General features: G+C 41.4%; 1 protein-coding gene across 2 annotated transcripts in view; it reads right to left on the bottom strand.

The window, feature by feature from the left end:
• The window catches only part of MXRA7 (matrix remodeling associated 7), a 73,706-nt gene that overhangs the window by 22,050 nt on the left and 30,430 nt on the right, over nt 1-21,226 (bottom strand). For both annotated transcript variants that reach the window (XM_063292917.1, XM_063292918.1), the window contains exons 2-3: nt 18,353-18,413; nt 8,209-8,305 (exon numbers count right to left, since the gene is read on the bottom strand). In XM_063292917.1, the coding sequence (XP_063148987.1) occupies nt 8,209-8,305; nt 18,353-18,413 (158 nt within the window). The remainder of the gene's footprint in view (nt 1-8,208; nt 8,306-18,352; nt 18,414-21,226) is intronic.

The raw sequence follows: 21,226 nt of genomic DNA, 5'->3' as shown, positions 1-21,226 counted from the left end.
GAAAAAAGAAGCAGAAACTTACCAGCCTCTCTTATCCCAAAGAAGCACCATGCTGGACAGGAAAGCAAAGCTGCTGGTAAAGGAGTGAGAGGAAGGGGAGAAAGCAAGTGGAGAGGAGGCAAATGGCAAGAAGAGGTGAAGGTATTCACCATCCCAAGGCAGCACATAGACACACAGGGTTTCAGCAAGCAAAAATCACGAGGAAATCAGCAGAAGGGGAGCATGCACTGGAGAGCAGGGTTGGCAGATGCCAAGGGGTAACTGTTCCAAGAGATCCCCACCCCTTTGAAGGCTGGTGTTTGGGAAAAGGGAAGCTGGGAAAATGTTTGGATGCCTTGGTTAACCTTTTGCTCCTTTGGCCTATATAGAGGAGCCATATGAATTGTCCAGTCCAAATTTAAGCATACCCTATATACTGATTTGTTGTGGGTACGAAGACAAATCTGTTTTTTTTTTAAAGAAAAGCAGCAGCAGAGTCCAAATGGAAAACTCTGCCCCCTCTTGCTGTACCTCCCTGGATTTCAGCAAGGGATTGTGACCCAATAGTTTTTAATATCAGATGTACTTCTTCCATTTATTTATGTGATTTGAGTTTCAGAGGGTGGAATCCAATTTGCTGCAAGCTCTTCTCATCCCTGAAGCCTAGATGAACGGCAAGGACAACCGGAGGAGCATCTCTATCTCGCTCCGTTCCTCATCTGATGAGTGAATGCCTACTGCTAAGCCAGTATTTGTACATCTTCTCTCCCCCAAGTAGCTAACAGAAAATGTTAATACTACTATTGAACCATCTTCGTTCTGTATTCCCCACCTCTGGTGGAAGGGGAGTAGGAAAGCGTGGCGACACCTTGTACAAGGGAAGTTCCGTCATGCCTTATAGAAGGGGAAGAGACCTACATATGCAATTATATTTCCAAGAAGCACCCAAGCAGGATTTGAGGGCATTAGCCTCTCCCACTGTTATTCCCAGCACCCAGTCTTCAAGAGGCATAAATCTCTGATCCTGAAGGTCATATGCAAACATCAAATTAGCAGCCATTGGCCACTTTCTCCTCCATTAATTTCTAATTCTTCCCAAACTTGGAGATACTTTTATATTGTCTTTTGCTCCGGATACCCTGTAAATGGGAGAAGCAATTTTCTAGGCTTAGCGCAGATCTACTGTCTTTTCTCTTAACCTTCAAAACAAGTGTCAAACTCTCAATGTTGCTCACCTATCCAATTGAAAGAAAGGTGGTGAGAGAAGTTTTACAGCAAAATGACTACAAGAAGTACATATTCAGTTGATAAAAACAGGTTTCCCCTCCTAAACCTGATGTGTTATAGTCGTTTAGCAATGGGTAGAGCATTTACAAGGTAGGGAACCTTCAGCTCTGCAGATGTTGCTGAATTACAACTCCCAATATGCCACTCCCCCATTGCTCACCCTGGGTGGGGCCAGTGGAAGTGGTAAATTAAAAAAGCATTTAGAGGGCCACAGGTTCCCCACCCCTATAAAATTAACCTGTATAAATCTGCTATTATCTTCTGAAAATAGCAGATTTGTACAGGTTTATTTTGGACTTCAGTAAGGAACAGCAGTTGAGGAGATTTATCTCTCCGCTTGCTTAACAATACTAAACACCTTGTACTAATACCAATTTAATCTTCCAGAATTCCCCAAGAATGTTAGGAAATGTAGGTTTGAGAAATGTTCTGAAAGATACAACACACCACTCCAAAACTACAAGTCCAAGGATTCCTTGGGAAAGGACTAGTTGCTAAAAACTGGAGGAGATATGCCCAGATAATGCAAACTAGCAAAAGGGCTTTCGTAGGCAATTTCAAATAAGAAAACATGCCTAGATCTACTGAGAGCATCCCAACACGAGGCCTTTACAGTGTTGTCTTTCAAGGAAAAATGCAAAATACATCTCAGTAATTAAAAGATTAGAACTGGAGGTATGCAGGAAACCATTGTTTAGGCTTCAAAGCATGCATTAAAAATGTTTTATAAATAAATGCATAATGCAAGTCCTATTGAAATCAACTGGGCATACCAGGCACAGTATTTAGGGCTGGAATGGACTTGAATTTAACCTATTTGGAATGCAAGTCTGCCGTTCTATGAAGAGGCTTGAGAACTGAGCTTGTACCCACAATCTAAATATTATTTATAGACTTGACTGAATAGATGCAATATCACCAGCCTGAAGCTGATGCCTCCATGGGGAGCTATGACTAATCCTTGGAGCCTCTTTGACTGGCTGCTCTTCTTCCCTGTTGTTTTTCTTCCTCTTCATGCTGCCTGACTCCCAAAGGAGCACAGGGAGCAGTAAAGAGAAAGAGAAGTATCCTTGCTTTCTCTGGAAGACGCTGCAACCAAGGCCCAAGAGAAGGGTAGGGGCAGCATGTCAGAAAGCAGGAGAAACTATTTTGATGCCTATACAACAAGCTAAGGACTATTAGTCTTCGGTCACAGCAAAGCCCTCAAGGTGCAAGTTTTAGGTCATAAACACCAGAGCAAACATGGGAGACACTATATCTTGTAATGCAAAATATTAAAGATCTGCAGTACCATCCATAATGCTCAACCGATGTTTGTTTAAGCAAAAGAGATTGAAACATGTACTTATTCTGATTGATTGTGCCACTGATATCCTACGGTAACTAAGAACAGGAGCTTTACATTGAAAAATAAAACCTCTCTGCCAGTATCAATGTACTAACTCTCAGGCAAGCCACTGTCAGCCTTATTCCCCTCCACAGAAATTGCTGCTTACAACTGATTTGGATGGACAGTTCCTCCAGCCCCCAAATGTAGAGAGGTGCCACCCATAATTTAGCCAAGTTGCCCAAAGTTCAGGTTTTCAAAGGGGAGGGACACATTGCTACTCTTGGCTAAAAGCTGCGGGTGAGATGATGGATGAGAAAGGCCAGCAGCATATGTTCCACTAGGCAACGGCCAGTGCACCTCCTTTGTTCCGCTGAACTGTGGTGCTCACGGTGAATGAAATGGGGCACAGAAGAGAGGAGACTAATTTATTAGTTATGGATAGGGAGAAGGGGAGGGGGTGCAGGCGGAGGGGGAAACATGGTCAACTTTAGTTTCCAGTCACATTAGCAGAGGTTATAGGTGGAACCACTACTTCTAAGAAGCATCATCTCCTTACCAAAAAGATTTGCAAGAATGTTTGTGGCCGAGGACCCTAAGGTACTTGCTACAGGGATGTGAGGTCAGAGGTCAGCTCAATCCTGCAATATAATAAACGCAGCAAACCTGGGTCACATCAAAATGGCAGCAGTGTCAGGCAATGCCCAACAGGAAAAAGAAAGCCAGGGGAGGGGGTGCACACGCAGGCACATGGGATGAAGAACCAAAGGCTCAAAGGGCAGATGGCATGGCTTTCCTCAACTGAGCCAGTGTAGCTCCTTACCTGAGGGCAACCCTGCCCAAACAAACCACAAGAAAGGAGGAGGGTTTGGAAAAGCCTGAAATGGAAAAGTGCTGATGCTACCACCAGCTCTCCAAGGGAGGGAAAAGAACAAAACAAAAGCTGGGAGAAACAAACACAGACAGACAGACAAGGTCACAGTGACAAGAAACAGAGAAACCATTAGAAGAAATGCAACAGTCTGCCAGCTGCCCATTAGTGCAAGAGGTGGGGGGAGGAGGAGTTTGCAAACGGACCTGCACAAGCCAAGGCAGCAAGCATTAAGTAGGGCAGATGAATTTGGAAAGTGAATACAGGGCACAGGAAACACTGGTCAATTGTGTAGCTGCAGTCAGCGTCAAGGATGGAAAAGGTGGCTACAAAGCCCTTTCATGCCTTAGGAAACAGCTGCCTATGGAATTACTCAGGTCTTTGTCAGGTAAAAGATGGGTCTTGATCATCTTTAAACACTTGTGTAACAGAGGCCAGCGAATCCTGCCCAGTTATTGTTGCATTTATCTCCTCTATATTTGTTCAGTTTATTTATTTTACAAGGCCGCTCCAAATACAACCCATTCTGAGTGGCATAGGATTCCTGAGTGTGTGCCTGATAAATTAACATCTACACCTGACTTCTCCAATGTGGAGTTCTTCAGACATGTTGGATGCAGACCCTTAACATTTCCAACCAAAATGGCAGTTGAAATACATGATTTTCAAAGCAGGCCTGCATAGCACATAGTATCTGAAACAGATGCAGCATTTGCAGCTTTACATTTAGTTCCAAAGGGCTCACAGTGCATCTGCTGGTTGTATAATGAGATGAAGTATGTAATTCAAGGTATAGCAACATTTGGTCAGCTGCCTGTTGTACACAACTGGTATGTCAAATTTTGGTACATGACAGCATGCTATGCATGACTGGCTGCTACAGAGCCACACCATTTCCCAAGTTTATAGCTATAGCCTCTAAAGGCCTATTGATGTCACTCTTCTCAAAGTGGCCAATAGAATCAAGCAAGTAATTAATTTCAGTATGTGGCCACAACTAGCAAAAGTAGATTCATCAATAGGGAGAGAAAATTGAGGAGATAAATATGAGTCAAACCAAGCACAAAACAAAAATGAATACGGCAATGGGATAGTTATCTAGAACCTCTTTTGCCTGCCAGCAATGCATCAGTTAAAAACCAGCTAATAATTTTGGAAATGTTGATATTGGTAACAGTGGAAATGATAGAAGGAGCCCAGCATATTAAACTCCCAGGAATATTGAACATTTGATAATGGAGGAATGGGAAACAATCTCTGCTCCAGGAACCTTGATTCTTTGGAACAATGTTTTTCAACCTCGGCAACTTGAAGATGTGTGGACTTCAACTCCCAGAATTCCCCAGCCAGCCATGCTGGCTGCTTTCCACTGCTTTGGAAGGTGCAGCCTACAGTCTGAGTATTAACAAAACATATAATTGAAGGAATGCAGCTCATTTGCACTTTCGGGATTCATACATGTCATGAATGCAAATATGCAATGTGTCCTGAATGCTGTGATTGCAATGGAAGAAAATAAAATAAATAATCATCTGAGATGGCTCAGAGTATTGATGGTGATATACAATAACTTTGTATAAAATGTATACCAAAATGAGCTTTGATTGTTCAGGGATGAATCTCAGCAAATAATCAAAACTCGTGTATTTGTTTCTTTGTTTTATCGCTAAATTAATGTAAAACTCTTCTGAAGAACCATCTTACTAGCCATATTTGAAGGCATTTCATCAGAACAGGGAATGAGTATCTCTTTGACTAAAGAGACCATTTCTAAGACAGGCAACGAAGCAGGCAAGGTGGCTCCAAGCCGCTTCCTGACCTACAATTCAGTACATAAATGCATATGCCCATACTTTAGGGAAGAGTGTATGAAATTTTCTTCTTCCACAGATATACTGTATCCGGTAAGCATCTTTTTTGTCTTAGTAGATTATCCCCCTCCCCAAATTAGGACTGATAAAAGGATTCTCTTGATAATGGAGGAATGGGACACACAGATACACTGAATACACACACATTTAAAACCTGCTAAATTCACCTACAGATTCCCTTGTGTGTCTTCTCCACATATTTACACAATTGCTTGGCAAAAAAAAAAAATCCATACCATAAATGACTACCAGCCAGTATATTTTCAGGGGGTTAAGAATTAAATTTTGCTTGTTCATGTACATCGTAGATCAAGAACTGGGGAACAGGAGGCACATAGGCATTCAGGGCTTGACATTCCTAGTTAAACATTGGGAACACTGGTGTAGGCAACTTCTCATGCTACAGCACTGCGAGGCTGACAAAAGCTGCATTGCCTGAAACTCTGCACAGATGTTCAGCTGAAGGAAAGACTCACATCTGGCCCCTCTTGCTATAAGCATGCACAACTCATACCCCAGCTTCACAAGTAGCCCTCCCCAAAATACTAGTAGGGCCCCAAACTCTCCTCCCCACTTGTCAAAATACTGTAATTTTTAATTTAGTGTATAAAATTAAATACACAGGAAAAATCATATTATGGCTTTATTTAACTGTATTTACTTTCAATTAAGCCAAATTCAGTTTTTCCCTTCATTCACCCAATTTTTTACCATGACCCTTTTTGTAGCACACAACCCCACCCACACTGTGTTACTCGAAGTATCTGCCGCTTTCTGAACAAAAGAGCTTAGGATCCACAAAGCAACCAAATTATTTATATTGAAAGCAACCAAATGATACTGAATTCAGTGGCTTATCTAAGCCTAAACTGAATTGTCTGATAAAAAACTTATCTCCTTAAATGTTCTATGGGAATTTTGTTTGCAGCAGTCACATAAGATTTGATACCTAATATTATTATGACTTTATTGTTTTAGTTATTTCAGCTTTTTTCCCTTATTAGAATATTCTGTTCCAATACATACAATTTTTATAGATTTAGTAGAATTTTCAGCTGAACTCCAGTAGATGAAAGATCAACATTTTTGCTATTGTACAGGTAGGCCTTGAGTTACAACTGCAATTGGGACTGGAATTGCTGTCGCTAAGTGATGCGGTTGTAAAGTGCGGCATCACATGACTGCATCACTTAGTGACAGTAATCCAGGCAGTCCTGGTTGTTGTTGTAATCCCAGACGCATGGGTTGTTATGCAGGAAATGGAGAGAGTCCCAGGTAAAGAGTGAAGGGCTGCCGCAGGGGGGTGGGGGAGGCCCTGTGCAGCCTAGCACAGGCCACACATGAGTTGGGGGACGGGGGGTGCTGTGGTGGAACTCAAGCTCAGGAAGGCTGGGGAAAGAGGACGCTGGGTGCATGTGAGTTCAGGTAGGCCAGGGAAAGAGGGTGCAGGGTGTATGCATTTGTGCAAGCACAGGGAGGCCGAGAAAAGAGGGCATGGGGTGTGTGCGAGCGAAGTGGAAGGGGGGTGTGGTCTGTGTGAGCAAAGAAAGGCTGGGGAGACTTATCAAATGACTTGCAACCTTCCCTGCTGGCTTCCCATTGACTTTGCTTGTAGGAAGCCAGCAAGGAAGGTTGCAAATGGCAATGTGACCATGGGATGTTGCAACCAGTCGTAAGCATGAGCTGGTTGCCAAGCATTCGAATTTTGTTCACGTGACCATTGGGGTGCTGCAACAGCCAGAACTTCAAGGACCAGTCATAGGTCCCTTCGTTCAGTGCCATCGTAACTTCAAACGGTTGCTGAACAAATGGTCGTAACTTGAGGACTACCTGAATATCATAACAGGTTAGAAATTTTGTTACTCAAGGAAAGGCTAATAATGCACAACAGAATTGTTTTTATGAAGAAAGTATTTTTAAAGCAAGGCTCAGGCTTTATGGGGTTGATTAAATTTGCAAGCACATGACCCTCTAGTCAGACCATTAAGGGATCAGACCTTGGATCTCTCTTAATAAACACATTTTTACTTAGTTCACTGTAAACATAAGGGAGCAAAATGTGTTGCCTGTATCACTAAGTAACAAGACAAGCCAGAATTGCAAAACCTTTAGCAAAGGGAAATACAGTATTAATCCATTTTTTTAAAACCAGGAAGACAATGTCCTAAGCACACGCTATCAGAATATACTTATTCCCAGATGCATCTGTGATGCAATTCCTCTACAGCACTATTCCTAAAAAAATTCTGAGATAGCAAGTAGTTAATTGAGCTTATTTCTGAGTAGCCAAATGTCTGAGAGCCAGGAAGCCATTACAGTTGTCTTAATGCTAGACTGAAGTATTTGACCCAGATACTTTTTGGCATTTATGGTGAGCAAAAAGGTTTTTTGTAAAGTGTTAGAATGGGAAGAAATTCTCACTTCTTTATGCAGGACATGAAGAACCATACTGCTATCACTTTAATGTTCCTGATAGTCATACTAAAGCCAAGGAATGACAGCTGCCTAAGATAAGGACCAAGATATGGAACCATAAAACGTATGGAGAACCTGGTTTAACTGAGTTTGCTTGGTGGTTTTGGCACCAGAACATCCATTGTTAAGTCTTGCTACTTCGAGAAAATGCTCTGTGAAATGGGAAGTAATCAACAGATCCATTTCCAAGGAAGTGGGCAAGGTTCTTCATGACTGAGACACCGCCCAAGAATTAGTCTTGGATCCTAAGAAGAATATACTGATTCAAATACCTCCCCACTGGGAAAGCTAAATATACACAAGCCTAGTTATTCCTGATGAGACACTGCATCTTAGAGGAAAGGAGTGTGGGCAGAATTTCTAGTTATTCTGTTGAATTTAAAGAAAATCCAACTTACCTTTGTTCTTCTTCAAGTTCTTCTTTGGTCATCATTGTTTTATACTGGTTTCCCCTCAGTTTTCCAGGACTATATTTAAAGGAGAACTTTTCATCTGCTACAAAAGAAAGGGAGAGAAAAGAGAAAGGCTATTTGCTGTGGTCAAGTCATTAATAAACTAGCAGATTAAAATACCTCATTATAAAAATCAAATTCTGGTCAATCTGATTGTTCTCTTCCCTCCTTCCCAGATACGTTCATATATGCAGTGGAGTCCAGTATCTGAAAAGAAATGCTGAGTCCTGCCATCTTACCTTGTTATTTATGTGTGTTCGTGTTTTATAATGAGGGGTTTTCATCCATGTATGTTCCACCTTCTGGGATAAACAGCAAAATCTCAAAATATTAATCATATTCTCAGAGAATCCTCTACCCTCAGTTTGAAGGAAGGCCAACACCAATCCTTTTCAGTCCCTAGTATATCCAATTAAAAGGGTTAGGTTGCTAATGATGGAAACGTTTTTAGAGATGAATTATTGTGAACTTAATGGATATCCCCTCCCCACAAAACTGGTAGAAAACAGTTTTTTTTAGCTCTTTAGTTTCCAAGGGTGGGAAACCCTTGGAACCCAAGGCCTTCTATATATTATTGGACTAGAGTTCCCAATAAGTCTGACCACTGCTTATATTAGTGGGGGTTGATGGGAACTGGAGTGTAATTGAGCACTACAACTTTATCATGTCAAGAACTTCAAACTGAGTCAGAGGCCACTTATCCACAGCAGGCTCAAATGTCTCACTGTCTTGTTTTTTCCACCAGCTGGGAGGTGCTGTCTCATGCTACCTTTCATGAGGTTACATTCCACAACTATGATAGAAATGATCATCTGTCAGGAGGACCTTTTCACGGCAGAGTCCCATTTATCATGAAAATATCAAACATACAATCAGAATGCCATTCCTAATAAGCATTATCTTTAAGCCAGCATTTCTCAACCTTGGCAACTTTAAGAAAGGTAGACTTCAACTCCCAGAATTCGCCCTGGTCAATGGAAAGTTCTGTAAGAATCAATTGGATATCAGTCAAATAATTTTAGAACAAAGCTACATAAAAGTTGTTTTCTTTCTGTTTCCCACTTCCATCTAATATGAGGGTGCAGCGTTGAACAGAATTTGAGTATCTAGTATCTAGCTAGTTGAACAAGAGAAGTTCAACTTTCTTTCTGGAGTTGCAGAAAGGATTCCAATGATGAAAATTATTTGATATAAATTGTTTTGTAGAATAATAAATCATGGTTACATAAACCATAGGATAGTATAATGTGTGAATCCAATTTCTGTGTTAATATGGGCCACTGTAAGGCTACTCGCTGGCTACAAATTGATGGAAATCAACCACACAATTTTTTTTCCACCATCTGATAAGAACAGATTTTTTTATGCTGTAACTTGGGGCTTTGCCCTTTTCTTTATGTTATAATAACAAACTATAAAGTTTTCTTTTCTGATCCCTACAAACCACATATCTGCCCTAATTTAAGTGCTATTATGAGCCAATACCCAGCCAGAGATTTTACTAGATGTTTTTTTTTATATTCTAAATCACTTCTAAATAGTAAGATTGGAGATCAGTTAAAAGCTCCAAACTAAGGAAATGTAACTGTATCCCTTTTCTTTCCTTTCCTTTCCTTTAGCACTTACATAAAGATTGTATTTAAAATAAACTCTGCACTAGGTAAACCATGGAGCAATACTGGTGCATCATTGGAAACTTCACAGAATATAAAAATCTTAGTGGAAAGAGGATGGTTGAGAATGTCATTCTTAAAATAAACTTTTTTTGCAGCTACAGTGTTGATAGTATGGTTGTCGAGGAGGTTCAGTGATGTTTTCACCATTATGAGCCACCACCCATTACAGAGTCTGAAGAATGCAGCTAATCTGGGTATGCTAATATGTCATATCATTAGCAACATAATGACATAACTGTCAACAATTTGCAGCTCATTTGGAAGAATACAGAGCCATCAAATAGGATTATCCTAATCTGTAATAAGCTTTAGCCAGAAATGACATGTTATTTCATTGAAGGTCCAAACACTGTTTGCCTTTAGGACTGCTAGGAAGCAGATGGGAAAGAAGATGGGAAGAAAAACTTTTCTTTTCTTTCTGTTAAGGCATACGTGTCAAGGTTTAAACAGCCAAAATGGCACTTCCTATACCAGCAACACAGACTACATCTGAGAGTGAAGAAGAGTGGGCATTGTGGTTGTCTCTTGAGAAGTTTATAATCTCTGCAGAAGTCTGTAATGCTGGGAGAGGTAGAAGGAAAGAGAAGGATGACAAGCAACAAAGCTGGATGGATTCAATTATAGTGATGGGTGTACCATTGAAAGACCGAAATGGCCAGGTTGGGGACAGACATAATTCTGGAGAAGACCTGTCTATGTGGTAGCTAAGAGTTGACAGCAATTTGATGGTACGTTATTAATCTACAGGCCCAGTCAACTGCAAGGCTGTATTATTTCAACCCAGATTTTCAGAATAAGCTCAGTGACTTTTTATTACTGTCCATTCACAAAGCTTCTGATTCTCCTAGGAAGACTTTATACAGTTTGATTCATTTTAGGCATTACGTGAAGGCCTTTTAATCTGGCTCTTTATAGTACAGTTTTCGGCTGTGAATAATACAATGTGAGTAACTCCCATTGAATTACATAGGGCTCAGTACTGAGTTGACTTGGATTTTTATCTTCTGTAAATGGTTTCTACAACTGTTATCTTAATATTACTGCTCTATATTGTTGTAATGCCCAAATGGGTAGCTTTGTTTAAGAATGTTGCAGAAATAGCAACAATAAGAGTTTTGTGGTATTTTAAAAATAGAGGTATGAAAAACATTTTGAGTTGGAGCTACTTCATTCTCAAAACAGGTTGTTCCATCCTCATTGGAAGGGTTCCAACCTCAAAATAACTTTTAAAATAATGGTTACTCAGAATGCTTCTAGTGAGAAAGGAACAACTTGTCTCAAGCTTAGAACAGGGAGTTTTGAGCCTGAAACAATTCAGGGTTGAAACATTGTGCACATCTGTCCTTAAAATCAAATTTTATTGCAGATTATTATAGTATTTATAGCCCATACAAATGGGTGAGTGTATACAAATACATGTGCATGCACATGCATAAACATATATACATGTATATGATTTGAGAAACCTTTGCAGCCCATACGTAGTATGTCTAGTGTGAACCAAAACTACTACTAGGAATGGAGGCATTCTGACCTTGAATTCTAGGAGCTGAAATCTAATACATCTTCAGAGCACCAGGCTGAGGAAGGCTGATGCAATGATATGGGTAGGATACTAAAATTTCAGATAGAATCCAGCTGTATCTCACTGATTTGGGCTGGGAAGAATCCTGACCCCAGGACTCAGATGAATGAGGGCAACAGCTGTATCAAAGTGCTGACAGCTTTCCATCTACTGCCCCAGCACCTAATTTTAACACAAAATTAAAAAGCAGTCCAATTGTAGAGCAGGCAATCAATTTAGAAACAGTTTAAATTGATTCAGACCTTTTTAAATGTATTGAATAGGTTATAGGCCTCTTGCACTGCCTGTTTCTAATTTAACTCCATGTTTCTCTTTTGTCTTTTAATCTAATACGAAAGCTCTCCTCTTTTAACATTACAACCCCACTTCTGCAATTTATCCATACCCTAATGCATAGCTGAAATTATCCTTCGGTGGCATATCCTTTGGTGGACATGCTCTTTAGAGCTGGTGAAGGAAAGGGAAGGGAAATCTCCTCACATATGCAGCTCTTCCTTGCCTCCATCGAAACCCCAGAAACAAATTCTGGACTTGCTGGATGTGTAACAGGAGTGGAATGACCTACTTTAAACAAAGCATCTGGAACGAAACATTTTTAAAGGCATACCTAAACCTACTCTCCGTCCATTAAAAGCCTGCAAGAAGACACATCACTTCTTCCAAAGGTCACTTTCTTCCAGCCATTTTTTCAACAGACAGCATCAGTTGAAACATTTCTCACTCACTGCATCTGGTGCTGCTATGCTTATTTACTCAGAAGTGAGCCCAGTTAAATCAGCAGCACTGATACAGACTGCTCCATAGCCTAAATAAGATTAGGCATGTCACTGTTGCTGCCATTTTCTACAAAATCTGTGGATTCCTTCTGTTGAAGCTGGACTCCAGCTCATGTTCAGATTCAACAGAAGCAAAAAGAATCTCCTTTTAAAAATCAAAACAAACTCCAAAAGGAATCAGGCTGCATACTTTAGAGGTGGAAATACACAGAGGCAGATTCATTTAAAACAGATGCTTACGATCATGGCTGCTGCAGAAACGGATACAAAATGGATTAAGCAAGCACAACGTTTGCTACCTTGCCTTTTAAATTCCACGTGACAGCTAAAAGCCTCACTTTCCCAGCTTTACCAGGCCTATGAATGTGTCTGAATTATGTAGCTCTGATAATCAAAACTAGATGCAGAGCTAGATGGTCTTTCTTTCCTTTTCATTCAGCAATTCATTGCACATGCTGCACCTCAAATAATCATTTCCAAATGTAGTCTTTGGAATCCCATCTTGCTCAACACTGTGCAGAACTGGAAATTTTGGGAAGTCGCAGTTCTCACATTTGCAGGCCAGGTATCTCTACAGCAGCTCTGCTGGCTGGAGAATTCTGGAAGTCCAAGTCCACCCATCTTAAACTCGCCAAGGCTGAGAAACACTGCTCTAGACCAGCCAGCCTCTCCAGTTCTGGAATCTACCAGGGATCTGCTGAGCCACTGAGTTCTGATTCCTGCTTTCTTCTAAATTAAAGGTTGAGAAGGTACAAGTGTGGCTTTTCTTGGAAAAGGAATTTGGCTCAATAGTAGAGCAAATATTCTGCATGCAGAAGATACCTGGCTGAATGTCCTGTTATATTTGCCAGGTTGTTAAAAAAAAAGCTGGATCTCATAGCAGACAATAGAAAGGACTCTGCCAAAAATCCTGGAGTCAGCCAAATGAAACAATGCTGGGCTACATGACAAGCAAGAAATTTCACCCAAATGCCATGTAGCTTCTTGTATCTTATTTGGAAAAATGATCTTGCACTCTTTCTTTTTTTCCTGCTACCCATGAAACTCTTTCTGGTTTGGAAATGAAAAATATTACTTCGCTGCTGTGTATCAGAATGAGAATTAAGACATATGAATATGGCCAATGAGAAATACGGCAACTCTTTCTCCCCTGTAAGATGGTCTTGCTATGTGAACTGCAGCACAGATTGTGTATATGTGCCTCCTCCTCTATAAAGCAGAAAGTAGACATGATGTGATATGGATTAAGGACTGTTTAGAAGTAGTAGAAGCATAATCCTCCTGAGCCGATAGGTTTACTGCCTCAAAATACAGCAGGAAAGTGGGGCAATGAAGTGTAGCTCCTATCTATATCCTCCCACCCCTTTCTGGAAAACAGACCATTTGCAGTAGTATAAGAGTTTATCAATCTTTCCAGCTAGGACCAGAAATCTGTTTCAAATGATTGACTTGACTAGAGTGTTGGCTTGAACTGAGGAATTTTGGTCCATAGGATAAAGCTTACAGGTTAACCAGGATGGGTCAAACTATCCGGCAGAATAAGAGAATTGCCTCCCTCATCAGATATTGGCAGCTACAGGCAGAATGTACAGCACTGGGTATCACACACAGTTGGTCCTGGATCCCCAATGTAGGTTATTGCTTCAAATGTGGTGGGACAGCTGTCCTATAAATTGTGTAGAAGTGGGTTTGACTGCCTATCCAGCAGGCTTCTGGGTCCAACATATTGATGAGGAACTCCCCCATCCTTTTGTTAAACACCCCTGGCCATAGGGGCTTCATATATGATCCCCTTACTGACGAACATGGCTGTATGTATCAACTCTGGCTCTCCTTATGAAATTGCATCTGCCCAGTCTCCTAATTGACAGGTTGTAGGTCAAACTGGTGCAGCAATGTGACTGTGCTTTACCAATTGGCTCCCGTTTCCAGGAGAGTGTTCTGCCATTTTTCTTATGCGCCTCTATGCCTCTTTTCCTTTGTGGTAATTGGTTCCTTTTTCTCTGCCCTTTGCTGTCTTGTTAAAAAGTTGTGACCTTTGGTACTCTGTGGGTTTACTTATCTATCCTTTCCCCTTTCTTTTAGGGGGAATTTAAATTTAGGGATCTGTGAACCTTTTGTTTTCCTTTGCCCCTTATAGTTGGCAACCCAGAGGCCTAACAGTTAAGGCACACAGGCTTCACGGTCAATGTCCACCTGTTCTCAAGGTGAAGGCTCCTATCTTAAGCATATCCTTGTGTTTGGGGACTATACTGAACACAACATTCCCTCCCATCTCCAACTGGCTCTTAAGCAGAGACTTTTACTTTTATAGCTGGTGGTAAAACATCCCCCAATCACTCTCACACGCCTGGGGTGAGGCTGAGAGATCCGCTCCAGCAAATGGAGATTTCACTCCACTCTTTACCAGCTGCATGTGATTTTTATACTGTGCCTGATATCTCGTCATTCTTCATTAATTCTTTCCACTGTAATTGTCGAATTATACCTGCACTTCTGTGTTTCCTCTTTCTTGTAAAATAGCAGCAGTTGCCTAGGTAGAAAGCAGAACCTTCTTGTATCCTTTTTAGTCAACAGATTCTGTTCATCAGAAAGGAGAAGTGAATATGTTCAACTGTGCAGGTTCAGCGCTAATCCTAACCGTTCTACTTTTTAATTGATCACAGACATTGTCGCAGCACAATCTTGTCTTACCCAGTGGGAGGGACTGCAACTCAGATATACCCTTCTTGTTCTAAGGATGTGTCCCTACTTGGAGGATTTGAGGATGGGAGAGTTATGTATAGAAGCACCCATTTGAAATTCAGTCGTTCCTTTCTCCTGGTTTGGGGAGTCTGACTGGAGGAGTTGCCCCAGAATGTGTGGTTTGTACATCTTTTGTCTATGACCATTTTTAACAGAATGTATCATTCTTCATAGGGCTTAAATCCTTAGTTTAAGTTTAGCCATACTGTACTGTTAACCAGTATAGTCTTAATGAAGTGACCAGGATTGTTTATTTGTGTTTTGATGTGTCCTGTTGGGTGCATTAACATTCAGCAAACGTATGGTTTGGGCCAGAAAGCTCTTGTACAAATTCCTAAACTGGGCTTTCTGGCCCAAACCACAGCTATTTGCTGTTTGTAAGAAATGCAACTTAAATTAATTAATTTACTTCAGTTGGCAAAATATCTTGAGTCAGCCCCAGAGATAGCCTTGAACACTATCTCTCAGCCTAATTACCTCCAAGGACAGAGATTACAATATGGAGCAGCCTCTGAATGTAGCCTTCTAAACTCTGCAGAGAAAGAGTGTCTGGCTAGTGCAGCCTTCCTCCATGTGCGCGGGGTGACAAATCCTACAATTCCTAGCTAGAATGGCCATTAGCATCAGGTTGCTGATGGCTGGGTTGATGTAATACTTGCAATTAATTAAATTCATGGAAGTGTTTTATGCTCCTTACTTTCCCAATGCTCTGTTTACCCTTCTGTCTGAAAACCTGGTGCAGAGATTTAAAAAGTGGTGTGCGATAGTCCAGTTCTTATTTAAAGCCATAAAACACTACAGATCTGCTACCCTTACTTCAGCAGAAAAATTACTACACTGGCCCTATGACTCTTTTTCTTGGAACTCCATAAAAGTCAGGACCATAGAGAGAGAAGTATTGCTACCATCTTGTTCTAAACAATAAAACCCAGAAACTGGGATTGCACACCATCTAACAGAACTGCCGGCTGCAATATTAATATGTCACCACCCTATTTAGGTTTCAGACTTAGTGAATGCCAACTTATGCACCTTGTACAGTTTAAGGTGCCCATTATCCTCCCCTGGGGAGAACTGCAACTCTCCATAAACAAAAGCCCTACAACCATCCTCCCCTTTGTTCTTCTCTTGCTTTGCACCCCTGCTAATGGCTCAATAATCAGGAGGAGGAAGTAGCCTGCCTTGAGTCTCACCTGCTGGGAAAGCAGCAGGTCATCTTCTGCCTTCCCCCAGGAGGGAGGGGCTGTAGACCCTGAACCAAGTGAACACCATATTTAACCACTGCTTGGAACTTTCAGTATAATAAATTATGGATGCATAGCATGGCCTGGGAATATATGTGGGGGTAATGCCAGGTGTAGAGATACTGAGGAGTGCACAGGGAAGGCATTTCACAAGCTGATAAGTCAGTTTCTCACACAATTTTAATTGACAGTGTTTTGCAGCCGTGATTAATGAATGCTCAGTGTGTTGGGTATAAAGCTTTATAAACCTGCCCCCTGGCACGGACATGCCATGGCGGAACATTGCAAGCATACCTGGTGTCCATCCCAGGGAACGTTGCATGTTTACTCCTGTAAGTATTTACCTTTAATAAAGCTTGTGTTGATCACACTAGCTTTCAGCTCCTCTTTCTTGGAAATCTCTCATGGATATTGGCCCCTGGAGGGCATTTACATTTGCATTTACATGTGGGGAAACAGGAGGCAACCCAGTGCCAGGCCTACATCAGGAAGCCATATAGAGCAAGTGATAGACCTGCCTTTGTCCACTTTCCCAGCCCAGGACTGTCCTACTGTTTGCTCACAGGAAAAATAAATGGCCTCAATCGGGGTGCTTTCGCATGAATGTCTCCCAGCAGTGTGAATAGTCAAAAGGATGCTATTCTTTTTCCAGCCCTTACTGGAATTTCTGCAGTAAATGAAAAAGATTGAAAAAGGCTTAGGAAAACCTATGAAGCTTACCAGGTTGGACAACATCATCAAGAAGCTCTGTTGAACTTTGTGAATTAAGCTCAGTAAGTGCCTCTTAGCTGGCAGCATTTCTTCTACCCTTTCTCTCTTCCCTGGATGTGAATAGGCCAGAACTTAACACTTAAACAATAAAGATTCACAATTACTATGTCAAGGGAGAATCCTGAGAAGAAATGTGACTATGTACAATTTGTCAAGTTCTGACCCTGATCAACACTACCTTCCATTGCAACAGAAAGGGTGATTTCACAGCCAATGAATCAATAAATCCTTCCCAGTTAGCCTGGTACCATCCTTCATTCACTTCTTGACAACTGGGGCTGTTTGCTGCTTTAGAAATGTTCAGTCCCATTTAAATATTTTGGAATGATTTTCCCCATGTGCTGCATGATCTCCTCGTACAAGCAAAGGAAAAGACGGTGGGAGCTCTGTATTTTCAGAAATCTATCAACTTTTACAGGATCTTCTGAAGAACCAAAATTAAGGAGACCTTAAAAAGACCTTGAGAAAAAGTTCAGAAGGACCTTGTTCAGATATACTACAGGTAAAAGAACATCAAGTTGTCATTTCTAAATTAAGAAATGATATGGAACTGAATTATCACCTCTCCCCTGAAGTTAATCTTAGGGACCATGCTTACATCTGGCCAACCACAGCATAAATGATACCTGACACACTGTTTTAAATGACATATATCTTCATATCTTCATTCTCATCCCCTCCAGAAGCCACTATATTCCTCCTTAGCTGTTCCAGTGTTAATGTATTGTTTTTCTTCTTCTCCAACGCAAGTATTGCCATATGAACAATCAATGGTGCCTCACTGATGCTGCAGCTGATGATGTGGTCACGGCCTGGGATCTGCCTAGCTCTCATTAGCTGTTTTAGGTTGCTGCAAACATGCCCCCAACTCCATCAGTTGCTGAGCATGGCCTCCATGACCATCTGGGGTTGGGAAGCAGGAAGGACTGAATTCTGGGCCACCTTCTCAGCCTGCGTAATGCCTGTCTCATGCTTTTGAGGAGTGGCTGGGTGCTACATGGGCTGTTTATAAACACGGGTTTGCCACTCTTTAAATACAGATCTGCCTTTCTTTCAAAAAAGAAAAGAACACTAGTTCTTGGATGCGTGGCCTGCAGGTTCTCTTTTTCTATCATGTCTTCTCTGAAAGAATGGATGGATTAATGAATGAACAATAAAAAATGGCTCTTTTCCTCTTCCAGTTGGTCATTAACAAAATTAGATATTAGGGTTTTAAGTAACCTTGTCTGTATTTATTGTGATCTCCGATGTCTGACAACATACCTTTCAAATATTACTAAACCCAAAACTTACCATCTTCAGTCTCAGGTTCCTTCACCACTAGTTTCTCATTTTCTGATTCTTGATCTTCTTCCTGAAACAGAAACGTTAAATATAAAACTGTTGCCAAGCTTTTGGCAATAAAACTCCCTGCAAAGCAATCCAGTTCCTGTAGAACATCACCTGAAATTATGGACAGAATTTTAGTTGGAACTCCGGAAAGGATCCTACAATAAGTAAGTCTTACTTAAAGATATCCTGAATTTGCCTATATTTTGCCCCAGCTGTTCTTGTGGGCAAGAGGAGTGGGCAGCTGCAGTGTTTATTAACACTTATGTCTCTTTTGAACGTATCATTTTTTTCAAAACAGGATGACTCTAAGGGTTAGCCAAAGATTTTCCCAACAGATACATCTGGTTTTAAAAAGCGAATGAAAGCATGTTTAATTCTATATCTGCAAACACATATTTTCACACTTATTGGCTGATGTGTATGTTCATTTTTTTCCCTATCTGCTTCCTGCCTGATGGTATTATATAATACACGTATCCACCTTTGCTCTTAGATTCCTAGTCCCACCTTTTCTACTCTGGGTTGTTTTGACTGCCCTTCCCACCTAAATGTACACACATGTACATACAGTATAGTCTACTCACATGCTTCAGGAAAATAGGGTTACTTCCATTTTTTTTCCCTCAATAAGAAAAAAATATTTTTTTGAGATCAAAGTAGCCTTGTGAACACCCAGGTGCTCATGGGCATAAAGTCAAGAAGCACTTCCCTGTCTATATTGGCAAAGCATTCACATGACACTAGTGGGAAAGGCAATATGTTATGTTGGGGTCCAAAACTCAGGACATGGCCACTTTGTTAAAGAAAGCTGGTCACACTCTGGTCAGTTCTGGCAAGACAAGAGCCTAGACAGCCCCTGTGTTATTTTTGGAATTCCATGGAAGAACGGTAGGCAGTCGATCAGTAACCTGACTAAGCCTTCTCCAACCTGTCCCCCTCCAGCTGTTTTGGGTCTGAACCCCCCAGACTTCCCAGCCAGCAAGTTGCATAGAGACAGCGGAATGGCACTGTGCAATCAATGATACTTAATGCCCACTAAAACTACTCCATTGGTTGGATATGGTTGGCTCTAAAGCAGTGGTAGGTGTAGTGGTAAAGGCATCAGGCTAGACACCGGGAGACGGCGAGTTCTAGTCCTGCCTTAGGCACAAAGCCAGCTGGGTGACCTTGGGCCAGTCACTTTCTCTCAGCCCTAGGAAGCAGGCAATGGCAAACCACTTCTGAAAAACCTTGCCAAGAAAACTGCAGGGACTTGTCCAGGCAGTCTCCAAGAATCAGCCACAATTGAATGGATTAAAAAAAAAGCAACTGTCTTCACTAGTTGCTTATTTATACAACCTGAAAAAAATATAGTTTAAAATTCTATGGATATGATTAATAACTCCAAATAGAATAAAAACGGGGGGGAAATCAGCTTCTGATCAGCCTTGAGACCCAGGGACTCTGCAATTTTGTACTTAGGCTACAATTCACAGTTACACTGATACTTTTTTACTCCCTTTCTTGATTTTGCTTATTCTGGTTATTTCACATTACCTAGGGGCAGGATAGTTATGAAGGGAAGGGCCATAATTAGGTTTGGGTCAAATGAAGAGCACATGCTGAGGATTGGAGAAGGTTTCATGTTTAATCCACATCTGGCAGGGACAGTCTCTTCTCTGACATTCTGAAATGGACCAGTGGTTTCCCTCATGGTATACATCATTTTCCATCCTCCTGTGAGCAGCTGGGACTGTGTTACGGAGCATCTCTTCCGTTCCCTAGATTACTGTTTCTCAACCTCGGCAGGTTTAAGATGTGTGAACTTCAACTCCCAGAATTCCCTAGCAGCATCGCTGCTGGCTGGGGAATTCTGGGAGTTGAAGTCCACACATCTTAAACCTGCCGAGGTTGAGAAATACTGCCCTTTAGATATTTCCAAGCCCAAAGGTGTTTCTTCTCTTCCAGTCTGAAATCTATTTCTATGGCTACTAGAGCTAGCAAAAAAATGCACAAAGGCATTTTGGGTAGTTTAATGAAAAAAGTGAAAGTTAGGGGAAAACCTCTGATCCCTCCAATTGGATCCTGAGCTGAGAAACAAAAATAAGGAACTGTTTCCTTTCCCTTATTTGGTAGATGATTCTAGAAATGCCCCAGAACTGTAGGGGGCTGGGACCCCAATGGAACATTAACTCTCAGGATAAGAGAGGTATCCATTTTTGAGCTGGGTAAAGCTTCATATTCATCTTAAGCTGAAGAGACCTTCTCTCTGTCCAAAATGAACCCTAGAAAATGTAGTTTCATGATAGGGTGACTAGAGATCCCTGGGTTCTTTAGGAAGCGCTTCAACCATTTTAATTCAAGGTGTATTTGCATACAGTCTGGCTCCAAGTTTACCATTAGGGAGAAGTTGGCCCTAGTAGCACCTTAACTGGTCAGTCCATTCGTTCTTCTTATACTCAGCACAAATGCTTAAGTAGGGGCATGCATGCACACAATCACACTTACTTTTTCATTGGTACTTAGGTGCCATAATGCAAAATAACAAGGCAGCAGGCAGTACTCATTTTCCCTGTGAGCCTGGGAGGAGTGGAATGGTCAACCAGATTCCAGATGGTGGGTGGGCCTGCTTCTTTCCCAGCTCCTTGAATTTCCCTGGTTGTGTTCAGTGAGACAGGGCCTGACAGCTGCCGCTACCATTTGCTAGATTTGTACAGGATGGTGTGTGCACAGAGGGCTGCCAGAGGAGACTGTCCCTCTCAGTCACGAGGACAAAATCAAGCTGGAGAAGAGCCAAAGAGCAGAAGGGAACAAACCCACAAGGGCCCTGCTGTTATCAAGAAGAGATAAAACAGC

Source organism: Candoia aspera, chromosome 2 (assembly GCF_035149785.1).
Source record: "Candoia aspera isolate rCanAsp1 chromosome 2, rCanAsp1.hap2, whole genome shotgun sequence".
Taxonomy (NCBI): Eukaryota; Metazoa; Chordata; class Lepidosauria; order Squamata; family Boidae; genus Candoia; species Candoia aspera.
Note: the sequence above shows the minus strand (reverse complement) of the source record. Positions and strands in the feature narration are given on the sequence as shown.